The sequence below is a fragment of the Salminus brasiliensis genome, chromosome 25 (genome assembly GCF_030463535.1).
Source record: "Salminus brasiliensis chromosome 25, fSalBra1.hap2, whole genome shotgun sequence".
In the NCBI taxonomy this organism is placed as follows: Eukaryota; Metazoa; Chordata; class Actinopteri; order Characiformes; family Bryconidae; genus Salminus; species Salminus brasiliensis.
In genome coordinates, this window is record NC_132902.1 from 3,299,655 (window position 1) to 3,312,418 (window position 12,764).

The following is a 12,764-nucleotide window of genomic DNA, read 5'->3' on the forward strand; positions in this document are numbered from 1 at the left end:
TGCGAGATATTATAAACTTAAATTATGTAATTTATACAATTATTAAATTATTATTTAAAGACTTCTTTAACTTTTGAATGATTTCATGATTTCCCTGTGTTTTGATTTTAGAACCGAGAAGAGGACTCTCCGGAATCGACTCTTGGAATCGACTCCCTTCTCTTTAAGGGAGCCTCTGGCCACAGGTAGTGTACACCGCCATCTGGTGGCGGCCTGAGGCAGTTCAGCTGCCCTGAAACCCTTCCTGCGCATGCGCGAAGCCGGGCCGGTCTGTGCGCGTCCGTGCAGACATGGCTGCCCCCACAGTCCGCTGCTCCACACGATGGATGTTAAAGACTTTGCCCCGACGCGGCTCGACCTGCGCGCCGTGTAGCTCCCTTAAACCCGGACGCGCCTCCGGTCAGAGCCCTGTAACCGGGGGTCGGTGTTATTCTGTGGGACTCTCTGCGAGGTGTTCCCGAGGCGAAAACGGCGTGACATTGGGGGGCTTCTCAGGTGAGTTCAGCCGGGGGGTTCTGGGATTTCAGGACCGTTAGAGCGTCACAGACCTGCAGGAGTTCGAGTCGCGGGTCCAGTCTGTCTGTCCGTCCGGACAGAGTTCGGCTCGTGGTCGGAAGCTGAGGTTACCTCAGGCGGTCACTCGGTCTGAAAAGCGGGGATGATGTAACTCTCACTGCGAGCCGACACTGATTCATTATTATTTATTTATTTTACATTTTTATAATTTGAGTTATTGTCGTACTTAAAACACACACCACTCAGAAATGACCATAATAGAAAAATAAAAAAACAAAAACGAATAAAAATTGCACTTCACGTGAGTCGCGTACGCAAAGCATCACGGGGATTGTAGTTCTGTGCCACGCCTACTTGTATGTAATTGCATAGGAATGTGTCCCCTGAAAAACTACAATCCAGCCCTCAGGACGAGTTCAGTACGTTGAGTGGGACCATCCGATCATTTTTTTTTAATCATAAAATTGTAAAATAGTTTTTGCTTTAATTAATAAATAATTACAACTGCTGGTCTTTTTGAGGTGAAAATAATAATTAAGTAACAAATGGAAAATGTGTGTATTTTAATTTGTGTGGAAACATTTATTTGTTTATTTATTTATCGCTTGATTATTAAAGTGTTCCTACATTTATTTATTATTTTTAATGGATGTATTTGTTTTTATTTATTTATTTTTCTATTAATTTGTGTATATTAAAATGTATAATTTGTGTTTTTTTTAGATGCTTGTTTTTATTTATTTAAAAAAAATTGCCCACCAATTTAAATATAAATATGTAACCCTTTTTAAATTAATTTATTAATATTTGTTCTTATTTTTATGACAGTTTTAGTATTTAGCCCTCAATACAAATATGTAAATGTTTTAATTTAGCATGTTTATTAAACACAATTCTGAGCGCTTAGCCAAAAATCGGATGACTGTGATTGAACGTCACTGACCACAGATGCTCTCGATCAGTTGAAATGCATTCGATATCTGATGTGTGCTTCTTTAATTTCAAATGGTAGATGCTAGGCTAATGCTGCTAACTAGGTCAACAATCATTTTTCAGAAAATACACGTCCCAAAACATCTCCAGTGCCTCGGCCCGCCTCAGCCCACCTCAGCCCACCTCTCAGAACGCTTCCAGACCTTCTTTTGTTTGGTGCAGGACAGATGGATCAATTCATAAACTTATAAACACAAAAATGAAACTAAATTGAGTTTAATTTAGTTTTTGATTTATTTATCTACCACTTTGATCAATCTTTCAGCAAATAAATTAGGATTGTGGGCGTGTATTTGCAGAGGTGAGATTGGTGACAGTCCAAATCCAGTGTTTGTTAGCAACATTAGCCTAGCATCTCCTGTTCTGAGCTAAAGAAGCACACGTCGGATATCGAACGTGTCTCTGCTGATCGACTGAATCTGGGGTCAGTGATCAATCATGATCATCGGATTTCATTTACATATTCATTTAAATATTCATCGCTAAATTACAGTAACCGTAATCCTACTTACTATGTGTGTGTGTGTGTGTGTGTGTGTGTGTGTGTGTGTGTGTGTGTGTGTTTCCAGGGTTTAAAGGTCTTCATGGTTTTGGCTCCCGCTCCTTCCACAGCAGTGCAGTGTGCTATGATGAGGAGGAGGATTACTACAGTGTGCTGGGGGTCTCGCGCTCCGCTACGCAGAAAGAGATTAAGAAAGTCTACTACCAGGTTAGCTTCACCGTCCCCTTCACCCAGACCTTAAGGCCTCTAGATGACCTCTAATTCACTACTCTCACTCAGGGGCCTCTGAAAAGTTCTAATATCTAATAAAAATTCTTACATGAATTTGATTATATAAATAAAACCATGAACAAATTAGCTAATTAATAAAACATGAAAGAAAACAAATTCAAATAAAAGAAATAAAAACAAATAAACAGGAAAGCAAAACTTTCTAAAATATTAAATAAGTCAAATAATTACAATATTTTTGTACAATAATTACAAAAAAAACCAAACTAATGCAGTACGCCAAAACAAATAAATAAGCACTGAAATAACATTATTATTGTCCTTGTTTTAATTATAGTTGACCTTACTGCAGTCAGACACTAGAGGGCGCTCTTACACCAGTCCAAAATCAATGGGCTTTAATGGAGCCTTTGATCATTTTGACGGGCCTTGTCTGATCTGCTGATGGTCGACCATCCGACGATCGTTCAGAACACAGCATTGGCCCGTCTATGCCGAGGTTCTCCCTTCCGTCGTTTTTCTGTTAGCGTGTTAGCAAGGTTGTCCGAAGGCTAGAGATTCCCAATTGCTGAGTTAGTGCCTTCCACCTTCCGCTCCGTTTAAATAGCAACGGTGTTCGCGAGTGTATCTACGCCGATGGGTGTACATTTCTGATGTAAATTTCTGGCGTATTGCTGTCTTGCGAACGGAAAACACAGGTGCACAAAGCCTAGCCTAGCGTAGCATAGCTTTTAACACCATAACGAGGTCGGACCCAAGCCGGATAGTGTTGATGTTCCCATTAGCGTTTAGTCGGAACAGCGTTCGGTTAGTTAGACAGCTGTGGAAGGTTGTAATCGTGTCTAGCAGGGTTAGCTTTTAGTCTAGCACCTGGCTTCCACCAGTAACATTACGTTTAGCCTTGGAAGGCTTCCTCTAGTGGGCGGGGCTTATGGAAATGTCTGCAATGCTTTCACGTTAGCATCATAACTGTACAACTGTTGCTGTGAGGTGAGCTACTAGCAGAGATGCACCAGTAAAACCTGAAGGTCTGTTTCCTCAGCTGGCCAAGAAGTACCATCCTGACACCAACCCCAACGATCCTCAGGCCAAAGAGAAGTTTGCCAGACTGGCCAAAGCGTATGAGGTTTGTCTAACGTTGGTCTTGGTTACCGATTTTAAAGTCATCGCAACATCTAATGAATACTCTGTCGTGTGTGTGTGTGTGTGTGTGTGTGTGTGTGTGTGTGTGTGTGTCTGTGTAGGTCCTCAGCGATGAGGTGCAGAGGAAGCAGTACGATATATATGGGATGGCGGGGCCAAGGGCTAGTGGGGCCGAGCAGCAGCAATACTGGAGGGGCGGAACCGCCGTGGACCCGGAGGAGCTCTTCCGGAAGATATTTGGAGAGTTTGCCGCAGGGCGGGGCTTTGGAGACTTCACCTCCGGTTTTGACCAACCACCAGAGGTCAGTTGCTAGCTGTCGATGACGAGCTAACGTCAGTTTGAGTCGCCGACGTCTCGCTAAAGTCCTTCTGGATTGGTTACCTAGCCGTCATTGGTTACGGCAGTTGAGCTAACGTCAGTTTGAGTTAGTTAACGTCCAGCAGGCGTCAGGTAGAGCAGTAAACGTCCAGCAGACGTCACATAGAGCGGTATAGCCAGCTGGACGCTGGCTAGAGTAGTTGACGTCCAGCCGATGTCATCCAGAGTAGATGACATCCAGCCGACGGCGGCCAGAGTAGTTGACGTCCAGCCGACAGCGGCTACAGTAGTTGACGTCCAACCGACACTGGCTAGAGTAGATGATGTCCAGCTGTAGATGTCCAGCTGACGCCGACTACAATAGTTGACGTCCAGCCGATGTCGGCCACACGAGTTGACGTCCTGCTGACAGGTAGAGTAGGCAACATGTATTATGTACTTGCGTTCTTACCCTGTGTGTGTGTGTGTGTGTGTGTGTGTGTGTGTGTGTGTGTGTGTGTGCACGCCCGCAGTTTGTGATGGAGTTGACGTTCACTCAGGCAGCTAAAGGAGTGAACAAGGAGATCACCGTGAACATAGATGACACCTGTCCACGCTGCGATGGCAAAGGTCACGAGCCAGGATCCAAGGTCGCACAGTGCCACTACTGCAACGGCACCGGCATGGTGAGACCTCACAACAGCCAACACCAACACAGTACACCCACCTGCCTACAGCAGTTTAGCCCCGCCCACTCACACTGTGCAAAGTTACAGGGAGGGTTTCAGCTCCTTGAGTAAGACCCAAAGCCAGGCAGCCAGTACGCATGCTCTCCTCAGGGTCATCTTTGGGTTCTGCTGAGGTTCTGCTGAGGTTCTGCACCCCTCTGATCTCTCTCTCTATGTGTTTGGTAGGAGTCGATGAGCAGAGGCCCGTTCATGATGGGCTCCATGTGTCGACGCTGCGGTGGGCGGGGCCACATCATCATCACACCCTGCGTGATGTGCAGAGCAACAGGCCAGACCAAACAGAAACACACGGTCACTGTACCTGTGCCTGCTGGTAAGTCAGTCCCTGCTGAGAAGTATTACACACAGGACCCTCCGCAGCAGATTTGAGGGGCCAGGCATGGGCTAGAGGGGTATCAAGCCCCCCCACCCCAAAAAAAAAAAAAAAAAACAGCATTGAGCTATGGAGCAGTGGTAGAACTGTGTTCCCCGGAACGATGGGTGCTTTGGCATGAGTTGATGAATGAGGGGTGGTGATCATTATGCAACATCCTGACCTCACTAATGCGGTCAATCAAATCCTCACAGCAATGCTCCTCCCAAATCTAGTAGAAAGCCACCTTCTTCCCTAACCAGTAGAGACGGATACTCCAACAAAAGTGGGCGTAAAAAAAAAAAAAAAAAGAAAAATTAAGAAAGAGCAGGTGTCCCAATACTTTTGTCCTTTTAGAGTTTGTGCAGTTGTTTGCGTAGGTGTCCTGACTGTGTTGGCATGTTGCAGGGGTGGAGAACGGTCAGACTGTGCGGATGCCGGTGGGAAAGAAGGAGATGTTCATCACGTTCCGAGTGAGTATCTAAGAGATGGTCATTAAGGGAGCTAAGGGAACCGGCCTAAATACCTAAACGCTCCATGTTCTTGGTCACTCCAGGTCCAGAGGAGTCCGGTGTTCCGGCGCGATGGAGCCGACATTCACTCTGATGTGATGATCTCAGTGGCTCAGGCCATTCTAGGAGGAACCGCTCGAGCACAGGGTCTCTACGGAAGTATCGACATACCGGTGAGAGAGAGAGCGAGAGCTGAGGCTATGAGGAGAAGCTGGATCCACTGATCCACAGGTTCTTCTTGTTCTTCTAATGGTTTAACGAGCAGGTCTGCATGTCCCCGCTGCTTCCTTCAGATCCCTCCTGGAATTCAGACAGACCAGAAGGTCCGGCTGGGTGGTAAAGGCATCGCCCGCATGAACCGCTACGGCTATGGAGACCACTACATTTACATCAAAATCAGAGTGCCCAAGTAAGACCCCCTTTTTTATTATTATTATTATTATGGAGTTTAGGGGGGGAGGGTGGACACGAATAGAGCCATTTCACCTACAGTCCACCAGGGACCCCACTGTGCTCTCCAGTCTGGTTTAATGGTGGAGGTGAAGGAAAGGTATGGTTCATGAGGGGACTGCTTTGCCTCTTAACACCCCAATTTGGATCTGGGAGGGTGAAGGCCTGGACCACCAGCCAGCGGTCAGGGGAGGACGCAGCAGGGTCTCCGGCAGCTGCACTAACCAGTCATTTAAATACGTCCTTGTGTCTCAAAGGAAGCTGACGAGGAGGCAGCGAGAGCTGATTCTGAGCTACGCCGAGGATGAGACGGATGTGGAGGGCTCCGTCGCCGGAGTCACCAGATCAGCAGAAGGTACTCCAACAGCCCGCACCCACACTATGCGAGAACTAGGGTATGTGGAAGAGATGCAGCAGAAGCTCCAGACAAGCAGTGAATAACTACATTGTGTGTGTGTGTGTTTTTTTTTTTTGCTGGGGTGTGTAGGACGTTCTCAGCAAGCCAAAAATGCTCCTGAGGACGAGCAGAAGAGTGGAGAAGAGCAGCCTGAGAAGGAGGAAGGAGGATTCTTCTCCAGACTGAAAAAGATGTTCTCCTAAAGAGCTCAGAAGGTAGGAGCCTCCATCTGTCAACCCTCTCTACGAATGAGCGGGTGTCCCAATACTTTTGTCCACACAGTGCATATCTTTATAAATGTCTCCCGCATCGGCTGCAGGAAAGGAAACCGGAGCCGCAGAAGAGCAGCATTTGGAGGAGGACCACGATGTTATTATCAGGCCGGAGAGACCCCTATCTGCCCGTCCGACAACTCAACGGGAACAGCAGGCAGGGGGCGGCGTCACGAGCGGACAGACGGACGCTAAGGAAGCTTCTTCGGATGAATTCTCTGGAGTGAAGGACCGGAGGAATGTCAGTGACGGCCGTTACGTAATGGGCCGAGCCTGTCTGGTTAGTTAGCCTGACGCGGTCTGATCCCTGGAGTCACCTATAGATAGATCAGACGGCGTTGTAATGTTCGCTTAATTTATTTCTTCAGTAAAAAAGTGATTTAATTGAATATAAATTCACTTTTCTCTGAATGTTGTGTGATATTTTTTATTTGAGGAAAAAAAGATATATTGTTGTCTGTAATATTAATTATTGCATAGTGAATGCATTAAATAATTGTACTAAATAATACATTTATTTTGTTTTATTTTTTAATTATTATTTATTTTGATTATTTTTATTAATTTATTTCCATTATTAGTATTTTTTTTTTTTATCCTTTTTTGGGTCGCTAATTTATGAGCCCGTACATATTTTTCCATATTAAATGCAATGCTCTTGACGCTGGCTCGGGCGCACCTGGCTCGGGCGCACCTGGCTCGGGCGCACCTGGCTCGGGCGCACCTGGCTCGGGCGCACCGGGCCAGTGCTGGCCAGCATTGCTCTGGAGTGATGTGGGGCGAAAGCACCATCTACCCACCCTACTTGTCCTACTTGGGCACAGGTTGACTTTAGAGGGGCGTGGCCGTGGGCAAGAGCTCTCATTAGCATGTCTGTTGCTAGGCTAAGTGTCCATAATTCAGCTCAAAACAACAAAGTAAACCCTGACTCAAAGCGTCAGCTGGGTTATGTGCTTTAGCTTTGGGAAAGACTCTGGGGCATCATGGGAAATGTAGTGCAAGTAGTGAATTTGCTGTGCGTGGGGTCTCATGACGGCCCTGGTCAGTGTGAATGTGCCAGTTTGCCAGTATTTCTTTGAAATCTTTCACATCATCCATTTCATTTTTTATTTATTAGTTTTTAGTTTATTACAATCCAATAAAAATCATCATAAAAAAAAATTAAAGATCGCTAATTAAAAAAAAAATTAAGAATTTTTAAAAATTAAATGAATGTAATGATGTAGGGACGTGATTACAATATTAGAGCCAAAGGAGAAGTTTATGGGGGAACACTGAGGCTCTAGTACCCTGTTGGGTCGCCTCTAGTCTGGATACGGGATGAGACACAGTTGGGCCGTGTACCGTTTTCCGTATGCCCTCAGATGCAGCAGCTGGCCGTAGTCTGGGGTGCTCAAAACAACAAAGTAAACCCTGTCTCAAAGTGTCAGCTGGGTTACGTGCTTTAGCTTTAGGAAAGACTCTGGGGCATTATGGGAAATGTAGTGCATGTAGTGAATTTGCTGTGCATGGGGTGTCATGTAGGTTGGGTCTAGTGACTGCCCTGGTCAGGCCCACGGCTTCTGTATACCGTATTCCGTATGCCCGCAGATGCAGCAGCTGGGCCTGTAGATACTGCACGCCCGTCGGTTGCCGAAGCTGGCGTCCCAGCTGGTACCATAGATGCTCGACTGGCGATAAGTCTGGTGACAGGGCAGGCCAAGATGGCGGAGACGTTCCTGGGAAACCCTCGCTGAGTGGGGCCGAGCACGATGCCAGTTGGAAGTGTCCCTCGTATCGCTTCTAGGGGTGACCGACTGCAGTTGGGGCAGGGCTATAGCGCTCACCACCAGGCTTCCATGCTCGGAGGTCAGAGCTGGGATTCCAGTTCGTAGCAGTCCAGGGTCCTGGTTCGCAAGAACCACTGAGGAAGGTAGAGGATGGTGTGGACGGTGTGGACTATGAGGGCATTGGTCATCATTTGGCCATTTTCTCTTTTATTTTGAGAAGCTGAGCTCTGTACTCGACGTTTCTGGCTCTAGCCAGCTCCTCCTCCTCCAGTCTCCTGCTCCTCATTTGGTCTTCCAGTTTCTGAAGGTTCTTTCGGAAGGAGTGCATGTCTCCTGCTCCCTCTGCACCCTCAGGATCGCCCTTTTGGCTCCCTGGATGGTGGCTCGTCGTCTTGGCATGCTCCTTCTCCTTCTCGCTCACCTCTTTCTCCATTCGGCTGATGAGCTTTCGCTTCTCCTCCACCTGCTGCTGCAGAGTCTGCAGTACTCCGATGTGGAGCTGAATTTTTTCCTCCTTGGCCTGTATGTCCGCTGCCTTTACCCGGATTTTCTCCACCAGGGCTTTCCTCCGGTCCTCTGCGACGGCAGCCTTCAGCTCCTCCTCCATGGCGTCGACCTCCTCCCTCAGTTTCCTGAGCAGGTCTTTGTTCTCTGCTATGATTCTCTCGCTGCTTTTGATGACCTCAATTCGCTTCTGCACTCTCCTCTTCTGGTGCGAGATGGCCGCTCTGCAGTCGGCGCCGTCCTCCAGCGACTCTTCCGTCGTCTCCAGCCTTCCCCTGGGACTTCCGTCCAGCATCATCCTCTCCACTTTCTCCAGCAGCTCCGAGATCTGCCCGCGGTCACTCTCTGCGACGTTCAACTGGTGGAACCACCCGCCACCCCGACCCGTGGTCAGCTGCAGAAGTCCTGTCTTCCGCAGGATGCTCTCCTCCTTGGTGCCTTCCTGCTGGGTGTGGTCTGCGTGAGTTAGGAGGACCATCACGTGGTCTGGTGACATGTTACCAAGTGCACGTCTGAGCACCTGCTGCCAGTCCTGGGTCTTTTTCACGTTCCATCCCGACGGAACCACCAAGAGAAATACGATGGGCAATTCAAGGAGATCTTGGCACGCTTTCGTGATGACCTCTATCACCTTCTGGTTGGAGCTCTCTTCTTCGGTCAGGCCTGGTGTGTCCACTACAATCACAGCATGGTCCTGTATCTTGCAGGTCTCGATTTGGCAGATACGTGTTCTAGTTCCTGTTCTGAACGCCTCCTTGTCCAGAATTCTGTTTCCTGCCGAACTCTTCCCAGAGCCATTGGGACCGACCAGAACCAGTTGCAGCACTTCAGTCGAGCCAGCACTGCTACCTGCAGCCACACCCACACACACACACACACACATGCTTTTGATCATTTTATGGCTTATGCTGACATAATCGTCCTGTTTTGCGTATATAAGCTTTGATTTAGTTACTATAGAAACAGTGCCTGAAAGTCGTCATAGGTGTACAAGCGAGGTTCCCTCAGGCCTATAGTGTTCTTCAGTTCTTCTAAAGCTAAAACCAGAGGGTAGTCCACATAAGGCCCCACATACGGATGCCCACCAGGGTCAGTGATGGGACCAGGAGGGGTTAAACATCTGGGCCCCATCTGGGTTGTACACTGGCATATGGGTGCCTAGATGGGACACATGTGAGATTAAGGTGGTCTGTAGTGATGGGGCCCATTTGGGAAGTCCAACTAGGTCCCAGTAAAAGTGCAATGGGACCCACCTAGCCCAGGTTCCACCCATGTGACCCCCCACCGAGCATGTTGGTTGGTTCTTATGCTGTTGAGTACTTGGAAGTACCCACTACAACTAGAGGAACTCCATCAGAACCTAAACAACCCCATTGAAATAGATTGGCACCATCACAAGAATTTCTTCAGGTCAGTGTGCTACCATATCTAACATGCCAATATGGGGCCTCTATGGTTAGCCCAACTAGGAACCAGAAGGTTTGTCCATGGGTTCCATCTTGGTCCCACAGATGGATCTAACGGGGTTCTGTACCAAACCCAACACAGAAACCGGTACTTATCTTAATAACTTGATGGACTACTACAGAGCTCTTGTCTATGTGAGGGTCAGGGCCTTTATATATGTAATAAGAAGCCATACTCACAAACCTTGGGCATGGTCTTCCATCCATTTCTGGAGCTGTTCTCTTGTGCCCTGTAATGAAATATGAAGGACCAGATAATGCTGAGTCTACACCCGAGTCCAGTTCAACATTACGATAATTGTTCAATATTCCAAAACATTACCGAAAGCTAAAGCTAAAGACTTCGGAGTTTACCACCACAGCTGGCTTGACAGTCCTTTACTGGTGTTTTATGGTGAATCAAACCAAAATATGTCCCACTTTTATGTCCCAGGTTAGCATCCTTAGCATTATTAGCGATACCGCTTGATTTTGTGCATCCAAACACATGGATTCAGCATGGAATTCAACATGGAAACGCATTGCAGTTGGACAGAACTGTGTGTATACTACTGTTGAGGTACGGTGCGGCCATCTTGGATTTTGAACTTGAGGTTGGTGAGGCTCTTTCGACATTCGGAGTAGGAAATCCGACTTGTGGGAACGTTCCAGTTGAAATTTCCTACTATTCAACATCCCAGGAATGGAATGGAATGCAGCATAAGCTAGCACAGCTAAATAGCTAGCGGTGAAATCAGGATACGGCTCACTACACACACACACACACACACCCCACCTACTACTGAGGAAGAGGCTTATTGCCAGCTAAATACAACCAGCCTACCCTCGAGTATCCACCCCATAAGCAGTTGTTGGTTTTAAAGGTTCCTCGTGATACAGCGGTGGTTGGAGCTTTGTTTGTGGCTTTTAATGGACTTCCTTGAGTTACATCATACATCATCCCACCTAACATTTGCATAAATGTCTCATAGCAAGTTGCACCTGACCAGACCAGACTCTTTTGTTAGCCATTAACCAGCTTCTGGAGCTTCTGGCACAGTTCTGGTTGGATATTTGGCCACTCGTCATGGCAGAGTTTCTAAAGTTTCACTTCATAAAGGCCTGCTTGATCCATTCCACAACCACCGTTGATCTGTTAGTGGTTTCATTGTCTATTCAGAATACCCAGCTGTGTCTAGCTGATGGTAATGAGGTTCTGCAGAAGAATTCTGAGGTAGTCCTTCATTAGTATGTCCTTATTACTCCATCCAATTGTGTGCAATGTACCAGTTCCACTGGCAGCAAAGGAGCCCCAGAACATGATGCTACTACCACCACCATGCTTAACAGTTGGAACTAGTTGGAACTGGTTGGAACACCTGCTTTACTCCTTCAAACTTCACTCTGGTCACTGTGGCCAAACAGCTCAGTCTTTGCCTCATCTGACCATAACACTTTCCTCCAGAACGTTAGCTGCATAGTCGAAAGGCTAGCCTGACTAAGCTGAGAGCTGTACTTCACCAGAAGGGGGTTCTCCTAATCTTCAAAGCAGAAAAGCCCACTCTAAAGACTGCTGTTGCACCACAGTCCGATGCAAATTAGTGTGCATGTCCAGCTTTCTAAGACTGCCCTTTCCAGATCATTTTAGTTATGTTAGCGGACGAAGGCGCTGCTACTATAACCGAAGATCGCTGGTTCAAATCCCGGGTAACTCGAAACTGCTTGCCATCAGTAGCCGGAGCCTGAGAGAGCACAACTAGCCATGCTCTGTCTGGGTGGGTGGATGGATGGCGCTGTTTCCGTCTATCCTCACATCACTTTAGCGTAATGCTGGCCTGGCTGCTAGCCGGTGACGTTGCATCGGCAGCAGTTCCAAAAGAAGAGGCGGTGGCTGGTTGCGCATTCGTCAGTCCTCACCAACGAGTGGGCAATGTGGGTCAAACTGGATGGTAATTAGCTCAGTATAGCAGCTCTAGTCATAACCAACCTGATTCTACATACTTCTGGGCAATTTGGGGATCACAGTTATTCTCCAAAACCTAGCAGAAAGCCATCTTCCCTGGACAGTAGAGACTTCTGGAGTTACTTCTGGTAGATACAGGCAAAGACTGCTTAAAAAAAGCCACAGTTCTAGACGTTGCTGTGACCTACATCTATTGGATGTAACGAATTAGCTCAGCCTGCTTCTCAGGAAAATGTTATACATGAGATTTGAGATGTATAATAATGGAAAGTGCTCCTACCAGGGAGGATTTGGATGTGGTCGCCGATTGTCCCATGCTTGAATGAAGGTGTTTACTTGCTCTACTTCCTTTTGTTAGAAATAACGGCCTTTGATCTCGGCCTTATCTCACATAAGAGCCATAAACCATAAGCCTAGGTGGTCAAACTAGTCTTGCCATGTTGTCTTTTCCAAGCAGGGCAAATAGGTCCACCATTTGAGATATATCAACTGCTCCATGAGGCAAGTCTGGAACCCATGAGTATCTGCAAATCTGCAATCTGTTGAGTGTCCTAGCTTCAACTTTTCCTCTCTCTTCGCTGGCTTCCTGTAGCTGCTGCCAACATCAGATTCAAACCCCTGAGGCTGGCCTACAAAGCCAAGACTGGACCAGCCAGCCCCTCCATACC

At 47.3% G+C, this 12,764-nt stretch overlaps 2 protein-coding genes across 2 annotated transcripts; one reads left to right on the forward strand and one right to left on the reverse strand.

Annotated features, from left to right (window-relative positions):
* The first annotated feature begins 279 nt into the window (after window positions 1–279).
* dnaja3b (DnaJ heat shock protein family (Hsp40) member A3b) lies at window positions 280–6,924 on the forward strand. Its single transcript, XM_072671249.1, has 12 exons — window positions 280–495; window positions 2,079–2,218; window positions 3,285–3,368; window positions 3,487–3,687; window positions 4,217–4,369; window positions 4,598–4,745; window positions 5,193–5,257; window positions 5,341–5,469; window positions 5,590–5,705; window positions 6,004–6,101; window positions 6,234–6,358; window positions 6,463–6,924. The coding sequence occupies exons 1-11, from the start codon at window positions 291–293 to the stop codon at window positions 6,344–6,346; spliced, it is 1,452 nt and encodes a 483-aa protein (XP_072527350.1). The 5' UTR covers window positions 280–290; the 3' UTR covers window positions 6,347–6,358; window positions 6,463–6,924.
* A 1,127-nt stretch (window positions 6,925–8,051) lies between these two features.
* On the reverse strand, window positions 8,052–12,404 carry LOC140548202 (GTPase IMAP family member 4-like). The gene is made up of 3 exons (XM_072671653.1): window positions 12,377–12,404; window positions 10,339–10,384; window positions 8,052–9,537 (listed from the first exon to the last, which is right to left on the reverse strand). Exons 2-3 carry the CDS (start codon window positions 10,355–10,357, stop codon window positions 8,372–8,374), a joined length of 1,185 nt encoding a protein of 394 aa, XP_072527754.1. The 5' UTR covers window positions 10,358–10,384; window positions 12,377–12,404; the 3' UTR covers window positions 8,052–8,371.
* Window positions 12,405–12,764: the final 360 nt, after the last annotated feature.

What these genes read in the sequence shown, in the direction of transcription:
- dnaja3b (XM_072671249.1), top strand. Translation starts at nt 291, where the DNA reads ATGGCTGCCCCCACAGTCCGCTGCTCCACACGATGGATGTTAAAGACT. An exon ending in TTAAGAAAGTCTACTACCAG is followed by an intron (nt 2,219 to 3,284) that starts GTTAGCTTCACC and finishes CTGTTTCCTCAG; the next exon opens with CTGGCCAAGAAGTACCATCC. An exon ending in GTTTTGACCAACCACCAGAG is followed by an intron (nt 3,688 to 4,216) that starts GTCAGTTGCTAG and finishes GCACGCCCGCAG; the next exon opens with TTTGTGATGGAGTTGACGTT.